Source organism: Zonotrichia leucophrys, chromosome 1A, assembly GCF_028769735.1.
Source record: "Zonotrichia leucophrys gambelii isolate GWCS_2022_RI chromosome 1A, RI_Zleu_2.0, whole genome shotgun sequence".
Classification (NCBI taxonomy): domain Eukaryota; kingdom Metazoa; phylum Chordata; class Aves; order Passeriformes; family Passerellidae; genus Zonotrichia; species Zonotrichia leucophrys.
The window spans coordinates 10,921,813-10,943,571 of NC_088170.1; the positions used below are offsets into that span (position 1 = coordinate 10,921,813).

Sequence of the window (21,759 nt, forward strand, 5' to 3'; positions counted from 1 at the left end):
AAGCACCAGCATCATCACACAATATATTTCAGGATTCCCACATATATGGTCCCAAGCTCTGAGGCTTTCAGTCCTCTCCTGAGATTCTCTGCCTCTTCTAAACAGAGGGTGAAAGTAAGTGAACAGACACGCTGCACCTCACATGTGCCATGCACACTCTCATGCACGACTCTGCATTTCAAACTCAAAGTTTCAAAAAGTTCTTCTATTTTTGCCAATTCCAGCATATCTGAAGCTGGGAGGGACATGGGGGAAATTTCTAAAAATCTAGCCCAACTTAGAATAGAGGGCATTTCACTACCTTTTCTTTTTCTTTGCACCTTTTTTGTTGTAGGCATCCATCTCTCTTGTCCATCCACCCTCCTCCTTCCACAACATGCTGCCTGACAGACTGGAGAGCACGAGCTTCATCCCAGCATTCTAACCCTGAGTTCAAGTATCAGAGCAACCCATGTAAAGAGAGGAAAGTGACCCTTTGCTGCAAGTTAATCCCACCCTCCTCCTCCAGATACCAAGGGCAAAGCAATCCTGTTGCTGAGCAAACCTCACCCTGGTAAGAGCTCAGCTCCACTGGGATCCCATTTCTTCCCTATAATCAGCCACATTTTCCACCCAAGCCTTGGAATAAAGGGCTCAGCATGGTCTCTGCCTCCCTTTGTGTTGGGGAGGCAGAAGGGCTGGTTTTGGGAACAGTCCCTCACACCCCTTCTCCCCATCCTTGCTCCAGCAAGTTCCCAGTACCAGAGTCACCACCAGCTGGATCATTCTGTTTGGTTTGCTCCCTCCAGGCTCAGAGCAGCTCTTCAGCTTGAGACCCAAATCTCTTGGTTCCTCTGCAAGGAGAAAGTGACACCAACCATTATTGTCACAGTTTTATTTGTAAAGGACATAGCATGAAAAGCTGTATTTCAATGTACTTCAAAACCTGAAAAACCCATGTCGGTTCGTGGTGTGTATGTTAAAGTGCTTGATATAACAATACCTTTACTCATGTTGTCTTGAAAATAATCCAGTTCTTATTCAGTTAGTAATAATGTAAAGACAAAATATACTCAATGGAGACATGTAGGGATCGTTTTAAGCTATACAGGGCACATTTGTACATTTCAAGTGTAACACACAACATTTCCCCTCACGATGCGCACCTTCGTTTGATTGAAAGAAGGAATTCCCTCAAACACGCTGCAACTACCCTAAAAACACATCTTTGAACAATGATAGCTAATTACACAAACCAACTTGGAATAAACATGAGCAGATTTTTCACTAAACAGTACAACTTCATTTATTTCAGAGAATTATAAATACACATTTTGTACATAGTGAGGCATTAGATTCTCTGACTCCCTCAAGTTACCATGCTGGCTGTAGTACAACTGGACTATGCAAACTCAGACAACTGCAGATGGGCATTGGATAGGAAGGTTTTTTTGTTTTTTTACAAAGCAGATACCAGAGAGCTTTGGTCTTTTCCACGATTCCCTTTCTCAACCAAAGAAGGTGCTTTAACACTGAAGCAAAAGCTGTGTTCGCTTAGAAGAATCCTGATGGGTTTCTCACCATTCTAGTGGGTAGAATGATTTCTGTAAACCTTACAGAAAAAAACCTCACAGTTCCCAATCAAGAAAAGTAGACCACAAAAAAAAAAAAAAATTATACACAGTAGAATAAAAATTCACTATGAAGAACCATTCTCCCAAGGCTGTCAAATAACTACTCCAGGAATCTGAGGCACTCAGCTGTGCCCCTTTCCACATATCTTGGGGTGGTTTATTGCCTGCAAGGAAACATGAGACATACATAATTTTTATTGTATTATTATTTATATGATGTGAAACCTGACAAAACCAAACAAGTCAACACTTGCTGAAAAAGCTGAGGTGAAGTTGTGTTAAGTGCTAAAGGTTTCTTAATGTAGTCTGAAATAGGGAAAGGCCCTGATCTGAATTTTAAAAATTCTCAGGTTTGGACTTCTTTTAACTTAAGAAAGACTTAATGTAGTTATTGCCTTTTTTCTCTGTATGTGGTTTATTCATTTAAATGAATAACCTTTAGAGGTGCCTACATTTCTCCTTTATCCTGCTTGCACTTAACCCTTGTCATGTCAGATGAGTGTTACAACTGCTCCAGTCATACACAGCCTTTGGAGAAGTCTGCAGCAATGTACTTTGGGAAGCTTCCAGCCTGCAAATGCAGATGATGCTGTGAAGAAATCCAAGCACTAAAGAGGTGGTTATTTCAGTAAAATGAAATAGTCACTTAGACTGGGCTGGGCGTGAAAAAATCCTGTACAGCAGTCATTAGACATGAAAGGCCTGAGTTGTAATAGAAATCAAAACATCCTAAGCAGTCATTACCAAATAATGCTGCCACATGGTTTCTGGTGCTAAATGTATAATTCATTGATAGAGTTAAGTACAGGGACACATTTTCAATTGCTGCTGAAGGGTTGTCATGCTTTGCCTGCTGACTTTAAGCAGACATGCCTGGCTACACAGAAAATCCTAACACCCCAAATTTCACATTTCTGGAAATGTAAGAGATGTCACACAGCTGCGGGCTCTGGCTACTAACTCGAGACAACACTCACAGCCTTTACATTAGTTACTCACACCCACAGCAGTGCCATGGCAGTGCTGCCTGCAGGATTTGGGATGAGTTCAGTCAGTTTAAGGAAGCACAAGCTCAGGAGGAAAGATTAGTTATTGAAAGCTGAACCCTCATTTAAGTGGAAGGCTCCTTGACAGTGTTATTTTACTTCTTTCTAAGAAACACAAAGACTTGCATAACAGAAAACTCTCCAATGAAACAAAGTCACACAAAGTTTTCTTCTGGCTGGGAGTCTGATATGAAATTTTGACACTGAAGTGAGTGCTGTTCTAAGACCTGAGCAGCAGAAGGACCACAGGAAAGCAGAGAAACTTGACAAAAGGCAGGTGAGAAAGCAAACCTCAATTTTCATCCTCTTTCTTCTTCCTTATCTCCCATCCCTCTTTCCACCATGTGCACACTATGCCAAGACCTGCCACTGCCCACCATTGCCAAACGCCTCCTGAAGCCACTCAAGAGCACAGGGCAAGGCAGCACACCCACAGAACCAGTCAGGGGCTCTCCCAAGCCTCAGCTGACAGTGAGACCTCCAAAGAAAGGCCCAAGATTATAGGGAATAAACAAGTACAAGCAAAACCTGTATCTGAATAACTTCCAAAAATTAAAACCAGGTGAAGCTAACTGTGCCATCAGACTCTTCCAAGTCCCATCCACAAGAATGGAAAATACACTCTGTATTTGCTACATGGTGTTCACAAGGTGATTTTGATATAATCTCTTGTTCACAAGGTGATTTTGATATAATCATACAGTTGTTCCCAGCTCCTCATCAAGAGCTGTATCTCCATATATGCACTGTATTCATAACATATTAACTGGAAAGAGTGTAGGAGAGAAGCCTCAAAATACCAGTGTGACATTATTTTTTTTCCTCCTTTTGCTTAATTCCTTTTCATTTTGTAGCTGGATAATTGAGAAAAAAAAGTCTTCCTGGATCCTGTACTCCCCTAGGAACACTCATTCTGCAGGATAAAGGAAGATTCATCACCTGTCAGCATTTCAAAGCCAGCTGATACAGTTTGGTAGCACAGCAACAGCAGCGTTTGTTGCTCTACAGCAATGATTCTTCTCAAGTACAGGAAGAATTTGGCATAAACCAAACTCTTCATCATGAGAAAAATAAAAAGGTCATCCACAACACAAACTGGCTGAGGGTGAATCATGAGAACATCCAGACAGGGAAGGGACACACTGAGCGAGTCAAGCAAGCCAGCATTCCCCATCTCAGGCTGCAGCAGCAAGGCTTCCACAGGTGTCTCATCCTCTCAGGCTCTGAGGCTGACAGCAGTCCTTCTCTCCAGTGTTTAAGCATTCCAACACTTGCTTCCCCTTTTGGAGATCAACAGGAGTGACACAAAAGACCTTACAGAAAAAAAACCAGCGACTCACTGCTTCCATGCATGGGAAGGCGAGTCCTTGAACAAACAACAAACTAAGAGAGACCATGTACAGTAGGGTAAACCAGCATATGCTTACAGCATTTCCAAGAGTGACACGATCACAATGGCTACAGAAGGATATTTGCTGTATTAATTTGCAATACCTGAAAAAAGCCCTGCTGAGTTTGCACTGTATTTACACGTTGATTGGCTTCTTCCTCACAAGCAAGTAGCGGCATCCCTTCCCACCTTGGTCCTTCCCTCCCTCCCCCAAATCCTTCCCCTGGGTTTAAGCTACTCATAGTCAGAACAAGAACATTCACTCTAAGAAAAATTTCTTAGAGTAATATAATTTCTTAAAGAAAGATAGCATATTTACACACATCTAACACATGAAAATACTCTATTTTTTTGTACTAAATTTCTGTTTCAAATAAACTACAATACTGCATCTTAGCTTTCTGCAGCTTTAGAGGCCAGTCCCCATCGGGCACAAACTGGGCTTCCCAATCCTGCTTCCACCAGCAGCTTTGCCTTACAGTGGTGCACTACCATGGCATTCAAGTCCTGACAGGTCTCCAATTGTGGTTTGCTTGTTTGGGAAAGGAGTAATGAAGTTCTCAGCAAAGCCATGCTAGACATCCACTCCTTTAATGAGCGACCCTTCTAGGATGATGTTGAAATCCTGCAACGTCTGTAGGACCCGGATGAGGGAGTTGACAGTCATGCGGTCCCGGAGGAGAGCGTTCTCCTCGTACATCCTGGTGATGGGCGGGCACTCCGCCAGCAGCGGGATCCACTGGGACAGCAGGTGGTCCCTGAAAAGGGCAGCACAGGAATTGTTTTAGCACCAAGTTGTACCACAGATATCACACTGGAATTCTGCTCCAAGAAGAGCACAACCCAAAAACATGCAGCCCCTTTTGGCGAGCGGTGGGTGTTGTTTGTACGTACGAGTTTGCCTCGTAATCGCGACCCTTGATTTGGTTAGTAAAATACTACCCACTGTAGAAATGAAAATTGAAAAGTATTAGCAGAATTGGACATTCGTAAGAATTCCAGAACATTTTCAGATCAGGAATAGGGAAAGTAAAACTCAAGGAAAAGCTGACAGACTGTTTGCCAACCGGTTTTCCAAGTATCCAGACACATAAGACAAAAATGGTACTTATTTCTAGATATACCAACTTCTATCCACTGTTTGCCAACTGGTTTTCCAAGTATCCAGACAGATAAAACAAAAATGGCACTCATTTACAGATATACCAACTTCTACCCTCCAAAGTACAACGAAGTCCCACCCTCCCACCCCTCTCCAAGACAGAAAGCACCCTATTAGGAAGGAAAGGTTCATCTTGAACAGTTCTGTCAAAATTATAACAGGCATCCCATTTTCACAAGCATTTGAATGAGGATTTAGAAATTCACTAGCTCCTGAAAAGGAACTCTGCATTCCCAAAGTCAGTACTTCATCAAAAATAGGATTTCAATAGATTTCATACACATGACTGTCAAGCTAACAGCTATAAAAAAAGCTCAAAACATTTTTAGCAGTTTAGACACTAGCCATTATTAGTGCTTCTTTGCTCCAATTTTTGACGTAGTACTAAAGCTGCCTAAAATAGGCACTGGATAATAGACAGGTGTGAGATGTCTTAAAATGGAAAACTAAAGGTAATGACAATAGTGGAAAAATATTATTCTAGTCTAATGCCAGAGGACACACACAATGAAGAGCAGTTGGGTACCTTGTTCCCAGGCAAACCAGGATTTGGAATTTGCCATCCTTTCCAATGTTCCTTGGAGCTGTATTGATGGCATTGACATAATGACAGAAGGTTTTGCATGAAGATCTCTGAAGCAGAAGGGCCTCCTCGTTGTCTCCAATCTGATCACTGGTTTCAAAGTAAGCAACAGCTTTCTCTGTGGTAGGGAGAACATTAGAATCCAGTGAGAAGCAGCACTTCATTGACACAGAATCACACAAGGGAATCCTTAAAAAACCAACCTGCTGAGAGCTATTGCACAGTTTATCTATGAATTCCTGACTGAAGACCACAGGTAGGTGGTCACCTCCACCTTTGCCACGGCATGGCACTGGTCAGTCTGGCTGATGTCTAACACAGGTAACACCAAGGAGCAGCACCAGAGCACCCCTCAGTGGTTTCACTCTAAGTGATACCACCAGCAGTGATTTTTCCCTTTTTCTGTGTAAGCACTTACCCTCAGGCTGAGCATCTCTGCCTGCCAGCCTGTTCTAAGGGAGGAAGTACATCTTAAATTACCCCTACACAGGCCTGCAGGTAAGGATCACCAGTGCAATGATTAGGAGAGTTCTCATAAAGCAGGAATCCAAACCTTTCACCCCCTGCCCTTTCCTAGTTCTCCCCCTAACACTGATTGCCGCTCTACCCCAACCTCCAGCCTACCTTGCTTCTCTCAGAAAAGCAGCTGTTTGAACTAGGAACTCATAAAATTTCTGTGCACACTCACACTCTTCTCTTACACAGAGTTTAGTACTTCTCATCTGCCATCAGGTTTCTTACTGACTTTAAGCAACCTGGAGCAGGTGCTTGGCAGGAGAAATGGCCCCCTAGCTGATGAGGATCCAAGGTCTGTGTGTGAGGAGTCATTTTGCCCTAAACCTTCTCCTCCAAATCACATACAGCTTACCTATGAAATCCCAGATGAAGACATTCTTGTGAAAAATGCGAGCTGATTTGAAGCCATGGTGGAAGACCTGCTCCAGGGCTGCAACCAGACCATTTTCCCCACACAACAGAATGGTAAGGCTCCCTCTCTGTGGAAAAGGCAGAGCAGGTTAGCACAACTTGCCTTGTTTGGATGCCAGAAACTTCAGATCTAAAGGCAGTACATCTACTGGTACTTCAGTGCAATTCCTGTTTATAAAAATCTGTAAACAAGTAAGGAAAAGTAGGAATTACCTCTTTCTCTGGCTTGTGGAAGTGTTTCACAATGTTGTTCACAGCTTCCCCGATTCCCTCTTGGATCTGCCCCGCATTAGGCTCTGTGAAATGATGGAGAGCAGACAAGCTGAAGGTTAATCTTAGCTTGCTTGTCATTTCAGCACTCATGTCCTCTAATTTTACAGGAGCTGGACAGATGTATGAACAGGATCTACACTGTCCCACCTCTGTGCTTTAGCAGAGAATGCCTTGTGTGACCCTCATAGTCCTGTGTCCTGTTGCAGCCAAGTGCAGTTACTCATAAAAGCTAATTTTAGGGATGTGAGGTCGATGTGCCCTAGGGTCCCTGCAGAGATAAGCTTTGCCAGAAGGCAGCTCCCAGCAGCCACATCAAGCTCTGAGCTGCCCTCAGACTGCAAAGTGAGCTGGGAGGCTGAGCAGCATCAGCTACTGCAAATTCTGCTGCCTCCTCCTCCCTCATCTCATATCTCCATGCTCCAAAGAAAGAGATTATTATCTCTCAACAGTCAAAAGGGGACATTGAAGAGGCAACATGTACGTCACAGAGCAAACACCAACCAGGGAAGGCAGGAAAAGCTCATTGGCTTGCAGCTGCTGCTCTGCACCAAGCCTTGCTTCAGGATGAACCCTCCTGTTCCCAGGGCACTGGGAATATTCCTCTGTCTGCTCTGGGGTGCCCTCACCCCCAGGGGAGCACTGACTTTGACCCTCATTCATGGAGAAAGTTTCCTGGACTTCCAGACAGACTAGATTCCACAAAAGTGTGAAATAGATTATAGAGAGCAGTGTAGGTGTATCACTGGGTGAGAAATTCAGGTTTTGGTATTTTCAGTATGTTGTGGATGGAAGCAAGATGGAGGGCACAGGGTGTCATCCTGGGTTTCTTCTTCATGCCTCTTCCTTCTCCTTGGGTTTGGGTGGCATTTTGTAATTGGGCAGAAAAGTCTGCATTGCAGCTCTGTGGGATTAGTTATTGGGTTAAAAGGGAAAATAATCTGGGTGTCAGCTATTAATTGGATAGTTTAGTCTTAAAAGACCTTGTAACAAGAGATCGTTGGCCATTTTGTGCCTTCTAATGAAAAGCTGCCAAACTCATGGTTGTGAGACTGTTTCGCTGATAAGAAATAATCAACACTTGAGTCTGAACACAAATTACTGTCTCAAGTGCCTTCAACCCAGACCCAGAAAAACAACGACTGGTACCCCCACACAGAAGCTTTTTTTCCCCAGCAGCTGGCAGCTGTTCCCTTCCCTACAACCCCGGGGAGGAAGGCAAGGACTCACTGGTGTTCCTCCCCGTGAGGGAGGTGATGCTCAGGCGCCGAGTCACAGTGGGAGACTTCTGCTGGGGCGGGGTGCGGCACTGCTTGCCCAGCTCCTCGTCGGACGTGGAGGACACCAGCTCCCCAATGAGGATTCTCTCCAGACTGCCATCATCCACGCCTTTTCCCAGCCACCGCCCACAGGGGAACCTGCACACGCCCAGGACAAGCTCAGGTCAGCCACACACACAGAGCAGCCTGGTCTCAGAGCTGGGGACAGCTGGCACCCAACAAACACTGCTAACAGGGATGAAGAACCATCTTTGCTCCCAGAAAATTCTCACCAAGCACAGCTCTGCAGGAGCAGCCCCTGCACCACAACTGATCGTCCTTAGAAACAGGGAAATATGCAAAGCTTGTGTGACACATATTTTATGGTTTGCATCTTGTTGTCTGCTGAGTTATTTTGCACTTGCACCCACAAATGATATGCAGCCTTGAAGAGCATTGTGATAATTAACAACCAAATCCCCACAGAATTTCCACCCAGCTGAGGCTGTGACATCTCTTCATACTCAGACCTTACATTTTACTGCTGTACCTTTGGACCCCATACACAACCCTAATGAAATCCATGCACATGTCCATACCCAGTCATTTTATCTCATCTTCTCCCTTTCCCATATAACATTGTGGTCGACTCTGAGATCTGGAGCTCACCTCTCTGAATTGCAGTTTTCCAAGTTCACATTTTTTAAAAAACCTGCTTAGCCACATTTTGTAAAACCAATGATGAATTAGGAGACCATTTTGACACACAGGTATGTGCTCAATGTAAGATTAAGAAATCATCAAAACTTTTTATTTTCTTAGTATTTCACCCAGACAATCATTTCAGCTCTTGGACTTTCAAGAGTCAATTTGTGCCCAACTTTACCCCACTACTTTAAATCAAGAGATCTAATTACTAGACACAATCATACCAATCACTTCAAAAGTATCCATACTGTCTGTCCTGTCTCAGAAAGATGCAAAGAAAATCCTGCATTCAAATCTCATTAAATATTTATCAGATTATCAGACTTCAACTAGGGCTACTGAAATGAGAGAATCAGAGTGGTGGGGGAAACCAACCCAACCCTATCAGGGACCCAAAGCAGGTGCAATCAGAGTTAAGAAGAGGGTGAATGGCTTCTTGCTTTCTCTAAATAAAGAATTTCTGTAAATAAAGAATTTCAGACAAGGAAAATGACAACTTGTTGCTTACTTGTACGTGTGTCCTGTTATTTCATTCCTGACCATGACACAATCAACCAGCCACTTGGCCAGCAGCCCTGAGTTGTCATGACCAATCTGAACGGTCGTCAGCTTCCCCAAGTTCTGGCACTGAAATGAGTAACAGTTTTTGCTTCATTTCAAAAAGAACAGACAACACACACCCCCACCACATGCAGGCATATGGTCAAATATAGGCTTTTATTCAGTTTTCTAGTTCTCTGTGGTTTATAGAACAAGTGTTTTCGACCAAACACAGAGTATTTGCAAAAGCAGCATAATTATTTTAAGACAAGAGAAAAAGAAATAAAACTCTTAGAAGCTTGTGGAGAGATTATATTCTTTGTTGGGATCACTCACTCTGACTATTTCTGAGAAGTATTAATTACACGTTTCTGAGTAAGGTGATAAAAAGGTGTGCTTTTGCAGAAGAAATAGATTTTTAATACAAATAGCTTGTCAAAAATCCTTTTGGAGCGTGCTGACCTTCAGCTGACTCACTCCACACTATGCAGCAGTCCCTAGATCCTTTATTATTTTCTAAGACTGATTTGCTTATTGTTGGCCCAAACAAAAACCACTAACATGAGACTTAGCATCACAAAGACACAGAAGAAGGAAAACAAGGCACTGTGAATTCCAGAGCAAGATGTAATTGTAGGTGGGGCTGACAACAACATCTGTTAATGTCACCTAAACACTTCCCTTGAAATACCTTGGTTTTCACTGCTTCTGATGCTGCCAAAAAAGCAGCTTGGGCTGACATTTTCTACAAGTGGGTGGCTACCCAACTTGATATTTCAGGAAAGCCTCAGCCAAAGGAACAATCCAGAACAGAAACAATATGGTCCTTAGAAATATCTAAATATGTCATTTTCCCGGTTAGAAGCCTGGAGATCTTTTCTACAAAGCAATAATATCTGAATGATATGTGGGCATTTATCTCAAAAATATCGTCTCTTTGTCAAAATCAACCTGTATTTGGCAAGAAGCTTTTTTTTGCTATTGTTGTTGAAGATCAGCCTGCATATGCTCAGTGGATGCAACCTCATTTTCAGTAGCAGATTTTCCTACAAAATGACTCCTTAATGGATATGGTACAGCCTGGAGCTAGAGGAGCTTGATGGGGCTTTCCCTGCAATCCCTGCTACCAGCTGCTTTGGCATGGCACCGAGCCAGTCTGAAATTGCTGGGTGGGAAAGCAGAGGGGAAAGCAAAGAGAAAAAACCCCAGCAAGCCCAGGGGAGAGAGCCCAGTGGGGATGGCAGCTCCTGGTGTGCCACAGACAGCACCTGAGGCTGGGATGTTGAAGAGCAATGCCAGACAATGGGCTCAGAAGAAATTTGTGACTGGTCAGAGGTCAAAAGGGACCTGGGTGGTGGTTAGTGGAAAGAGGGAGTGAAAGAAGGGAAAAGAAACTTGGAAGGGAGATGAGGAGGTGGAAATAAGCACTGAAAGGGACAATTAGGCAAGGAGTTGTGGAGGGGAATGAGATGTGGAAATAGATAGCCAAGGTGAGGAATTCTGGGCTGGACAGGGACAGCAGCAAGGCCCGTGGTTAAAAGTGGTGTGTGCTCACAGGAAACCTTCATCTCACACAAGAAGAGCATGCTATTTTCCTGTACATATTTGAACCTACAGTGATGCTGAAAATCAGGACAGAATCTGAAATGCTGTGCTCTTAAAAACCCCTTAACAAATTCATATTTATTTGGAAGCGTGTTTCAAACTGTAAGGAAACTGTGAAAAGCACGTACTCACCTCAAACGTCATTTCTAGGTGGTTTTTAGGAATCTGCATGACACCACTGTCTCCTAGCTCTCCTGACACACATATCCACGGGTTTGATGTGGTTATTGCATTGCTTAGTTTTTTGATGGGAATTATCACTGACCTGTAAGGGATCACTGCGAACAAGCAGAGTGGAAAGCACGTTAGCCTTCTTTTATTTCTTTTCCTTACAGTAACCGCAATTTCTGGGGCAAACCACGCCTTTCCCTTGAAGGCAAGCTCTGGTTGCCGGTTTCGGAGGCGGAGGGGACCCCTCCGGTGCGGGCGGGGTGAAGGGCGGCGGTGCCGCACGGTGGAGCTGCAGCCCCGCGGCAGAGCCGGCACCGCACGGGCGGGACGGAGCCGCCGCCGGAGGATGGGGAAGGGAAGGAGGGGATGTCACAGCCCTCCAACAGCCTGGTTGGGAAGGGACCTCTAGAAGCCATCTAGTCCAGCCCCCCGCAGTGAGCAGACTGCTCGCAGCCCCGTCCAAGCTGACCTTGAGCACTCCCAGGGATGGGGCATCCCATCCCATCCCCTATGCCAGGGTCTCACTACACAAAACGTGAAAAAAACTTCTTCCTTATATCTAACCTAAACTGACCCCCCATTTAGTTTAAAAACATCACCTCTTGTCCTCCTGCAACAGGTAAATGATAAAATGTTTGTTCCCATCTTTGGTATAGGCCCTCTTCAAGTACTGCTGGCATAGCTGCTAACACCACAGCCAGACTCTCAGGTCTGCTGTGTCTCTGTGTACATTCCCCTCTTTATCCTTATTCCTGTTCATATTCCCTTACTCTTATGCTTTTCAACCTGTGCCACCCATACATGCTGAAGACAAGGACTGCCACCCACCCCAATTTGGCTCTGACACTGCACCTCCTGCACTACAAGATCCACTCTCCCCATATGTTTCACAAGCTGCCTTTTGGACTGGGGAAGCCAAGCCAGCCTCTTTTATTTTTGTGTGCCAGCCAATCATCCTGCACTCAGAAAACACCCTCAGATTCCAAGCACTTGTCCTGCAGAGGAAAGCTGTTAAGCTGGATGCCCCACAGAAATAAGGTAATCAAGGATGAATAAATCTTTGTGCTGCGGTAGTTCTGGTGGATTTATTGCTTTTAGAGGAGAAAAAGTAGAATGAGTGCCTGTTTTGACAGCCATGTAAAACTTGCTTCACTTCACTCTGAATAGGCAGGAAAATTAAAAATAATGGCTAACCAGGTGAATCCAAATAATTAGGTCACCTAATGGGATCTTGCTTTTTCTGCATTGTCCTGTACTGGAGAGACAACGATTCATTTCCAGATAGCAATCTCATCTCTGCTCTTCTCCTTACAAGAGAGAGTGAGAAAGAGAATCTTTCTGGCATTTAAGAAGCGACAAAAAGAGACTTAAGATACAAAGAGCAGCACAAAGTATTTCATCCTCTAATCTTGCATCTCCTCCTCAGTCTGAGGAGAGCAGACTGCTATGCACACTTAATGAAGGCCAGAAAGAAGCATTAGGAGGTAGAGGACTCGTCTGGGAGGGAAGCTGAAAGAAACTACACAGAGAGCAGCACTCCCAGCTGACTGCTCTCCTTTGTGCAGTGCTCTTATCCAGAGCACTCCCACACAACCTTGGCTCTCCAGCTGGTTTCCCAGAGCAACACCCAGCACCCAGGAACCCTGCAGCAACAACCAAGGCTCACAGATAAGGGCTCAGCTACTCAAGCCCCAGCCACATCATCTCTTACAAACCATGACAGCAACTAATTTTTAGTCAGGGGGAAAAAAATTGATTCTCCAACTCACTGATCGTAGTGAAGACACTTGTGAAGCAGAAATAATCCACAGCATTGAGTGAGAGCAGGTGATACAGAAACTGTTCCCGTTCTTCCTCACAGCGCAGGAAAGCGTAACGCTTGTAAAGCTTCCTGGGAGAAACAAGCACATGGCATTTGTGTTGTTGCTGTTGAAAGAGCACCGAGTATCTTAAAAGGTGTTTGAATCTCAAAACACCAAATGAAGAGTGGCTCTTAATGGGAGGTATGACCCCCCCCAACAACACAAGCTGCTAGAAACCCACAGACGATGTGTAAAGGTGCTACAGATGCTTTACAGAGCACTCTTGGCTCCACACTCCCACAGCAAGGTGGCTGAATTCATCTCAGTTTGGGGTTTGCTGCAAAGCACAGGTAAAAACTAACACTAAAAACTAACACTACTGATAGCAGCAGATCTGAACCAACACACAGCAACCTCATTTCTTCCCCACACCTTCCCACTGTGGAATGGTCTCATCTAATAAGCACATCTTCCTTCTGCTCCCCACTGTGACAGCAAACCCAGCAGGATGCACCAAGCAGCAGCTGGGGCCCTCCCACCACCTTGTCAGCTGTAGGGCTGCAGCATGGCTTGGAGCAGTGCAGGGATCTGACCAAGAACCAATGTCTCCTTCCTGAAATCTGTGATGTGCTTTCCATGCAGAGGAACAGACTTTTGTCCTGCTGGGTGGGCAGTTCCACCTCTCCCAGTTGCCCCCTGCCCTTCAATCACTTCTAGCTGGAAACCACAGTACCCAAACAGGGTACCTGGCTGCACCCCAAGCAGCATCACCTTCACAACGTGAAATGAAGGTCTGAAGAAAAGAGCTGGCTTACTTTGCAAGTGCCTGGTTGGAAAGCAGCTGCTTCAGGTGCTGAGACAAAAGCTTCTTCTCCAGAGAAAGTCTAATCCAGGCTCGGGCTCGCCCCACATCCGTCTTGATCTCACTCATGTTCTGAACGTGCCTGAAATGTATGGGGAAGAAAATAAATAGATGAATTGTAAAAATTCTGCATGCTTCATCCAGTGTGATGATGCAGCAGTGAACTGGAAAATGTCTTCTGGCATGATTTCTGGAGAGATCCCCAGCAGGGCCCCCAGAACCCTGCAGTGGGGCAATGAGATCCCTGGCAGTCCCAGGCTGGCACCAGGACATGGGGCAGCTTTTCCTGGGCATGGCAGCCCATAGGAGCTGCTCTGTGGCTGCCTGGCCAATGTAAGGAGGGGTAAACCTGTTTACCCCTGCATTGCCTGAGGTAGGTGTTCTCATGGACACTGCTAGGACTGAAAAACAGCAGTGGGTTGTTTAAAAAGTGGCACCTTGTGAGACCCAGTTACACCTCAGCCGCCACCTCAAGCTGCTGACTTGAGGTGTGTCTGGGAGGGCAGAGGACAAAGTCCTGAGAGTTTCTCCAAGCCACAGTGGCTCTGAAGGTTCTAACAAAGCCCCTTGAGAGCAGCAGCAATGGCACAACTGAGAAAAGGAGGACTGCTGAAGCAAAAACAGCACAGGAAGCTGCAAGCAGAAACATATTTTTAGGGATAGAAGAAGCCTTCCTGTAAGTGGTAATTTGAACAGCCCTCCATATGTTTCATCTGTAGGAAAGCAGAACTGTTCCATAGGGGATTTCTTCTACAGTTATGCTTTTTTCTTTTTAAGCTTCCCACATTTCAGTTTGGAGAATGCCAAAAACTCTAGCTTTAGAGCACAGGGAGTTTTAGAAGAGGAAGAGAACTGCCACGGCAGGACAAAGTTGCTTCCAAAAACTCCCGACTTGCTTAAATAAAAAACAAGAAAAGTGAGTAACAGTTTTCAGCAGGGGAAAGAAAAGGCTCAAATATCTTAATTTTCATAAAATCTGCACGTTAAGTGCACAGGCAGTTCAGCTCTCCAAATCTCCATGGCAGGCTCCAAGTACCATCAGCTGAAGTCTGAACTAATCCCAGCTGCAGTTTACTGTCCAACTCCTGCAACTTCCTCGACAGCCCTCCACGCATTGCTGAGTGTTGTGGAATGTGGCAATATTTACTCCAAAGGAAATCCAACAAAGTCATGCTGTGACTGATGCTTTTTACATTGACTACTATAGTCTCGTGCTTTCCCCCATCTGTTACACCCAAGTGTGTGCTTTGTGTTATATTTAGTCCCTGCATTATTTGAGAGAACTACTCTCTTGTTTAGAGAGCCTCTAACAGAGCAAGCCCAGGACCTTCAGGGCAAATTTGCAAAGAACAACTTGGAGCTGTCCAGAAATAGGAGTTTTCTCTGCACAAATGAAGAGCATGCAGAGCCCAGCAGCCCTGCTCTGTGCCAGGCTGACCTGCAGGCTGAAGCCTTGCTCCTGGCAGGGGAAAGCCCTTCCTGGCTCAGAGCATGGCAGCCAGCATTAGACTTTCCAGCAGAGAGCTGGACACGTGACCCCTGCAGTCCTTGAGAAACAGGATGCATGCTACAATCAACTACATCGTGTTGAGACACTCTCCTCAGACATTTCAAGCCTTTTGAGATGGGAAGATCAAAGCACAGACTACCATCTCCCTCCCCTTCCCCTGAGTGCTCAGCTTGAATTACATCTAATATGAAACACTGAGCAGAATATGTTATTTCACTGGGAGAAGATTCAAGTGCAGATGGACTCAACCTTATTCCATGCACGCTCTGTGCCTCTTCATTACCTGTGTCTGGTTCAGACTAGATAAGCGTTAATTGTGCATTTGGGAAAAAAAATAAATATCTGCAAGCATGCAGCTTGCCAGAGATATTAAAAAGATTCAGTAATCAGTCTTGGTGTCAGCAAAAGCAGAGTGTAACAGAACAGAGCATGCAGAAACCCAAATTTATTTCACTGTCAGTTGTGAGAGTCAGAACAGCTCTATTTTTATCAGTGACCTAAGTGTAAGCACCGTCTGCTCAGCACTGCACAGCAAATTCTTCTTGTCATAGCACTGAGCAGCCATTTCGATGCAACTCCCCTGGTTTGGACTTGCTTTTAATCCCATTAGTAATAAAGAAAAATCTATTTGCCCTGTCAAATGTAAGCCTGGGGTCTGGTGAACAAACCCTGTGCAAACAGCTGTGCTGACAGCAGAGGTTGCAGCTGCCCAGCACCGCCGTGCCCTGGGGATGCTGTGCCTGCTCCCATGGCAGCACAGTCAGGAAGGAGCCTATAGCTCACCCAAGGCAGGCAGCAGGGCTTTGCTCAGCCTTCTTTTTGAGCACAGCAGGCTAAGCATCACTGCTGTGGGGCCAGGGGCCAGCTCACATCCTCCAGGGCAAGCTCCCTGAGGAGGGAGGCACGACGTGGGCATGAGAGCAAGTGCTGATAGCAAGGAAGAGCTTGCTCAAAGGGGAAGGATCAGAAACTTGAATCCAGCTGGACCAAAGGTTTTGGGGAGGCCCTGATGTTGGCTGGCTTGGTTGGATGCTCAGCAATGCCATGCTGGAAGCAGGCTGTGGCTGGAAGAGGGGCTAGAGAGATGGGGCAGATTGTGCCAGGGGAAAAGCTGGAGGGAGAATCCCCAGGCTGGCTTGTGCCACTGGGATTCCATGCACAGAACAAAAATAAACACCCTGAGCATCTTCCTGACCACATTTGAGATACCTGGCTTTTGTAGGGGAGGCAGAGGACACACCACAGTACCTGTGGCACATGGCACACTCAGAGCATGACTGTGACTCAGCCCTGCTTTTAAGTTGTTTACATAACCTTGCATGAGCCATCAGAAACAAGCCCTGCTTAAGGCAATGCTTAATCCTCCAGCCATTAGTTCAGTCAGCACCACAAGCCCTGCAATTTAACAATTACCCATCCTTCAACTTCAGCCTGGTGTGCAAACAAATATTAGGCAGCATTCCTTCCAAGCAGGAGAAAGTATGCCTCGAGATTACAGATGACAAATTCAACTCACCATCTGCCCAGCATTTTCCTATGATCAAACATATTCATGGACAATCACAAATACCCAAGATATTACAAAAGGTAATGTTCTGCTTCTGTATTTTTCCTCTGAAGAGCAGTAAGAAAGACTTTTGTGATTCAAACAAGAGAGCTCAGCTCCATGCTGGGCTTTCATGACTCCAGTGGAAGACAGAGCCATGCATGAGCAGTGAGCACACACAGCCTCCTCTGTCAGCCACCCCCCCAGCACAGGAGTTTCCGCTCCAGATCCTCCCTCAGACTGACCCTTACATCCCTGCCAGTCTCCCAGGACTGAATTAAGGAGAGAGCTGCCACATCCCATGAGAGGGATGCTAAAATGGCAGACACATGTTCAGAATGACCTCTTGGCACTACACTCTATGCATTCTCTCTCTCTCTCCCTCTTTTACATGTTGTTTTAGCAGTACATGGCATGTCATGCTCTTTGAAATCAGAACAAAAGACTCAAACTGCAAAGCATCAAACTAAAAGGTTGTACACTGCAGGTGGGGAGTACAGTGATATTTTTTTCCCCAGAAAAATCTGACTAATCTATCAACCCACATAGTAAAAATCACATCACTGTAATCAGGGTTTTGTGAACAAACTACAATAAATCTTATTTTTTACCCTAAGGTTCTTTTGCCATATTTTTAGGTGTAAGAAGAAAGTAAGAAACAATACTCATGTTGTGTTACACATTTAATTGCTCTCAGCTCTTTACAGATGAGCATTATTGCATTACTCCTCCTCCCTTTTCATGACATGTTTATCCCACTGCAATCCTTAGCCCGGGCAAGAAAAGTGTGAAAACAGTGGCCTGACCTGGCAGTGGCTTAATCAAGGAGATGCCCTGAAGAACTTCTGCCTGCTCATGTCACACCAGCCTCCACCTCTTCTGACCCTCTAATCCTTCTGCTTCCAAACAAACACTGCTTGGAAAGGTCTCCAGAGCCACGCTGTGGTCCACTGGAGAGAACCTGACCTAACTTCACATCCCAGCTTTAAACTCACCCAAATTCTAGATCTGATTAAACTTCTCAACTTGCACATTTATTACTTTCTCTCATGAAATGCTAGTTGGAAAGGAAGAATATTGCTCAGGCATTGTGAGAAGGTTTTATGTCCCTTTGCTTTGCCTATCAACTGCACTTGCTGGGTCAGTAATTAAAAAATGAACTGAAAAAAACAAACTGAAAATACCAAGGAATTTAACTTATTTGCTGTTATTTGTAGAAGCTGGCTTTGTTACTGGAAGAACCCCCCTGGGAAAACAGAAATTGCAGTAACATATGTGTGGTTTTCATTCTCTGTTCACTAAAAAAGATCAAGTGAACACACAAAAAAGTTTTTCAAAAGAGAAAGGCAACACATCGTAGATTTGAATGTGGGCTGAAGAGAAGGTTTAATTCTCCTTAGCCTTTGTAGACCCAAACCCAGTGAGGATATTTACCTTATGCTACACAATTAAACCCACAATTCATGCTTTAGGAACCAAATTGCATACCTCATGTCTTGTATCAGGGAAACCCTCAATGTAGGCAGGGTAATTCCTGTATCAGACTTTCGTCTTTCTGTTCCACCACCAACTACAGTGGAGAAAATACACATAGTTAGCACAACTCTACAGTAATAGTCTGCAATACATTTGTTCTACATACTGCTGAAAACAATCTTCTCTGGCTGGTTACTGCACTGTTTCTGTGCATTGTCATTAACTCTATCCTGGAAATGTAGACACAGACAAAATGAAAATTCTGAATATATTACCTATTTCTTCCTTAACTCAGCACTGAACTTGGGAGATCTAGCTTCCTTTTTTGTGTGTGAAATACCTTAAGTTAAATCTGTACAGCAGTGAGTTTTATTAATAAGAAGTTTCTATGGAAAGCTCACAACTGAGAACAACTCAAATAAAATTAAGCTACAGTAACACATTCAATGCAAAGAATGCTATGCATTTCTGTGCTCTGCTCTGATCAAACCACTTTGTGGTGACACATTTTGCTCTCAGGAATTTGTGCCTGCCAGCCAGATTGTTTAGTGCATTACTCATTGAAGCTTATTAAAAAGTTCTTTCATGGGAGAGACTAGTTTGTCCATAAATGCCTCTTTGAGGACTGATCATAAAAGTTTCCATCTGCAGGATCTGAATTGGAGAGTCTTTGCAAGATGACCCACTGAAGTTCAGAGACTTTTACTACAATACCCCATCTCAAGGTTTTTAGAAAACCTCTCTTTAAACACAGAAGTAATTTAGTGATTTTAGGGGGCCTGGCCAAAGCATAAATTGAGCACCTAGACTGATGGATCCATTACACAATTTCTGAACTGTACCACCCATCAGTATAGAGATTTACTGAACATAGAGTTATTCATATTGGGATTTGAGAGACAGATTATGCTCACTGAAAGAAAAATGTCAGCTGTCTTATTCCCAGCTCCACACTTTCAGCTTCTTCAGGAATTATTTCTCATGGAGACACTGCTTCTCAAACCTCACTCAATGCTCATTAAAAGGGAATGAAGGTAGTACACATACATCAAGTGATTTTCCAGACAAGGATGGAAACTACGTGCCTTGGCCTCCAGTGATTTCAATCCATTTTGTCCAGACATCAAGACATCCCCACAATGATATGAGAAGTCTCAAAAGGTAAATGTGGTATTAGCAAGCAAATACACTGAAAATCCTGCACGGGTTTCATGTGGTTGCACTGTTCCTACCATGGCAGAGTTCACTTGCTGTGATGGACTCCTCATGGAGTCACCTGCCAAGTACTCACCTGGGGACTCTGCACTGTGCTCTTGCTTCTCTTCTCTCTCCTGGTACTGAAGCAAATGGGACCACAATGCAGATTTCCCCTGAAAATAAATTAAAAAAAATATATAGGCAAAAAATAACCAGTAATGGCCAAAAAACATGGCAGAATAATGGAACAGCATTTGAATGGGCAAAATGTTCAGTAATGGAAGCCAATCCTTCTCTCTTGGGCCATGAAACCTCAGGAAGAGAGGACCACCCCACTGATTCAGCAGTCACACCACCCACCTTGTTTCTTTGTTCTCCCTCTGGGTTTCCTTTGTGAAGGTTGAAAGGAAACAAACCAAACACGTACTTGACAACATCACTGCAATGCCCAGAGGAGAAAACCCCAAAACAATCCCCCCTCAAAAAACCCAAACACCCAAAACTCCTCAAACCTTTGCAGAATATGAACCAGGGACACTGATCCCAAATATCAGACCTCCTGCTTTATCTTGGAGTTATGCCACTGAGTAGCAGCTTAGAAAGCACAGACGACATTCAGTATTTACCAACCTGCTTGACCTGCAGACCATGGCTCCAGATTCTTTCTAGCAGATCACAGAGACTGGCAATCAGTGTATTTTCCTCCAGACCTGTTATGTTGGCTTCTCCATGGCCCAGCTCAACTGCTTCATGGCCCATTTTCTCTACCAACATGCGTTTAGTCTATCAAAAAAAAAAAAAAAGATCCCAACAGTTTCTAAGACTGTTATCCAACAAGGAACAGAATTTACAGATGAGTTTACTTAGACATGCTTATCTAGAGATCATGGCTAATGGAGAGAAACTTCAAATTTATTTGTAGAGACTGTAAATTAACAAAAATAATTATATTTTAAAAATGTGCTTAATTACTTTGAATCACAAAATACCCTGAGTTGGGAGTGACCCAGAAAGACCACATCCAGTTCCTGTGCCTGCACAGGACAGCCCCAAGAGTCACACCATGTGTCTGAGAGCATTGTCCAAACACTTGAACTCTGGCAGACTTGGTGCTGTGACCACTTCCCTGGAGAGCCTGTTCCAGCTGTCCTACTTCTATACCCTTTACCTATTGTCCTATTTCTACGCTGCTGATTTATTACCAAGCAGAGCACAGAACACATGCTCAGTCTTACTTAGCTTCCATTTTAATTCTTGTCACAGCTAATAAAGTTTAACACTCAGGTAAAGGAGTATACTACCAACTGCAACAGACACAAAGAAGTTTTATGTCCATGGCTATGAAATCTTTAACACCAGGAACTGTTATATTTCATTTGCTATGCATAAACAACATGCACAAGCTACTTATGCTGAATTCTTCCCTTTTGACCACAGGTCTCTAAGACATTCTGTTTAGGCTACATGTAAATATGAACAATTAAAGGAAATCCTCCAGAAGATGTCTGATCATGCTGATTCTCCTTCCTGTCCTTTCTACTTCCATCAACTTTAACTGCATAAACAGAAGAGAAATGAAAACACGTTCCTTTCAAAACATGTTCCCTTCTCTTCCAGCTGTTGAAAAACACTACAGGGCTATCCATCCTGCAACAACCAGGTGTTCCAAAAGAACCATGTCATTCCAGCTGTGAACCAGGAGAACATCTGCAGGTGCTCTTTGAGCTCACTGCAATCCAGGAGAGAGCACCCAGGGTAAGACCTACCTTCATGCGACATTCCTTCAGCAACCCTTCCACAAATTTCCAGTTGGTCTGTGCAATCACAGCTGGAGAGAGGTCTGACAGCTTGGGCTGCCTTAAGTTTTTACCTAAACTCCTTGCCTCCTGCATGTATTTCTAAAAATAAAGAGAATAATTTTAGATATTACAGGTCAGAGTGCCTCTCCTCATCCTAGGCAAGCAAGGTGATGAAAACAAATGAACTAGTGTTAATCTAGAACAGTCTTGATTTGTCTGATGTTTAGGTGTCAGGCTAGAGAAATGATCCCCTCTGACAACAGAAAAAGCAGGATATTTCCCTGGATTGGCAC

The 21,759-nt window shown here is 44.3% G+C and overlaps 1 protein-coding gene across 4 annotated transcripts in view; it reads right to left on the reverse strand.

The window, feature by feature from the left end:
* Window positions 1–1,060: 1,060 nt before the first annotated feature.
* DENND5B (DENN domain containing 5B) overlaps window positions 1,061–21,759 on the reverse strand; it is a 109,337-nt gene continuing 88,638 nt past the window's right edge. For all 4 annotated transcript variants that reach the window (XM_064737544.1, XM_064737552.1, XM_064737565.1 and 1 more), the window contains 13 exons: window positions 21,434–21,565; window positions 20,298–20,450; window positions 19,762–19,840; window positions 18,483–18,564; window positions 13,892–14,020; window positions 13,044–13,165; window positions 11,236–11,381; window positions 9,467–9,585; window positions 8,222–8,409; window positions 6,935–7,017; window positions 6,663–6,789; window positions 5,738–5,912; window positions 1,061–4,807 (listed from right to left, as the gene is read on the reverse strand). In XM_064737544.1, the coding sequence (XP_064593614.1) occupies window positions 4,624–4,807; window positions 5,738–5,912; window positions 6,663–6,789; window positions 6,935–7,017; window positions 8,222–8,409; window positions 9,467–9,585; window positions 11,236–11,381; window positions 13,044–13,165; window positions 13,892–14,020; window positions 18,483–18,564; window positions 19,762–19,840; window positions 20,298–20,450; window positions 21,434–21,565 (1,719 nt within the window). In that variant the 3' untranslated portion in view covers window positions 1,061–4,623. The remainder of the gene's footprint in view (window positions 4,808–5,737; window positions 5,913–6,662; window positions 6,790–6,934; window positions 7,018–8,221; window positions 8,410–9,466; window positions 9,586–11,235; window positions 11,382–13,043; window positions 13,166–13,891; window positions 14,021–18,482; window positions 18,565–19,761; window positions 19,841–20,297; window positions 20,451–21,433; window positions 21,566–21,759) is intronic.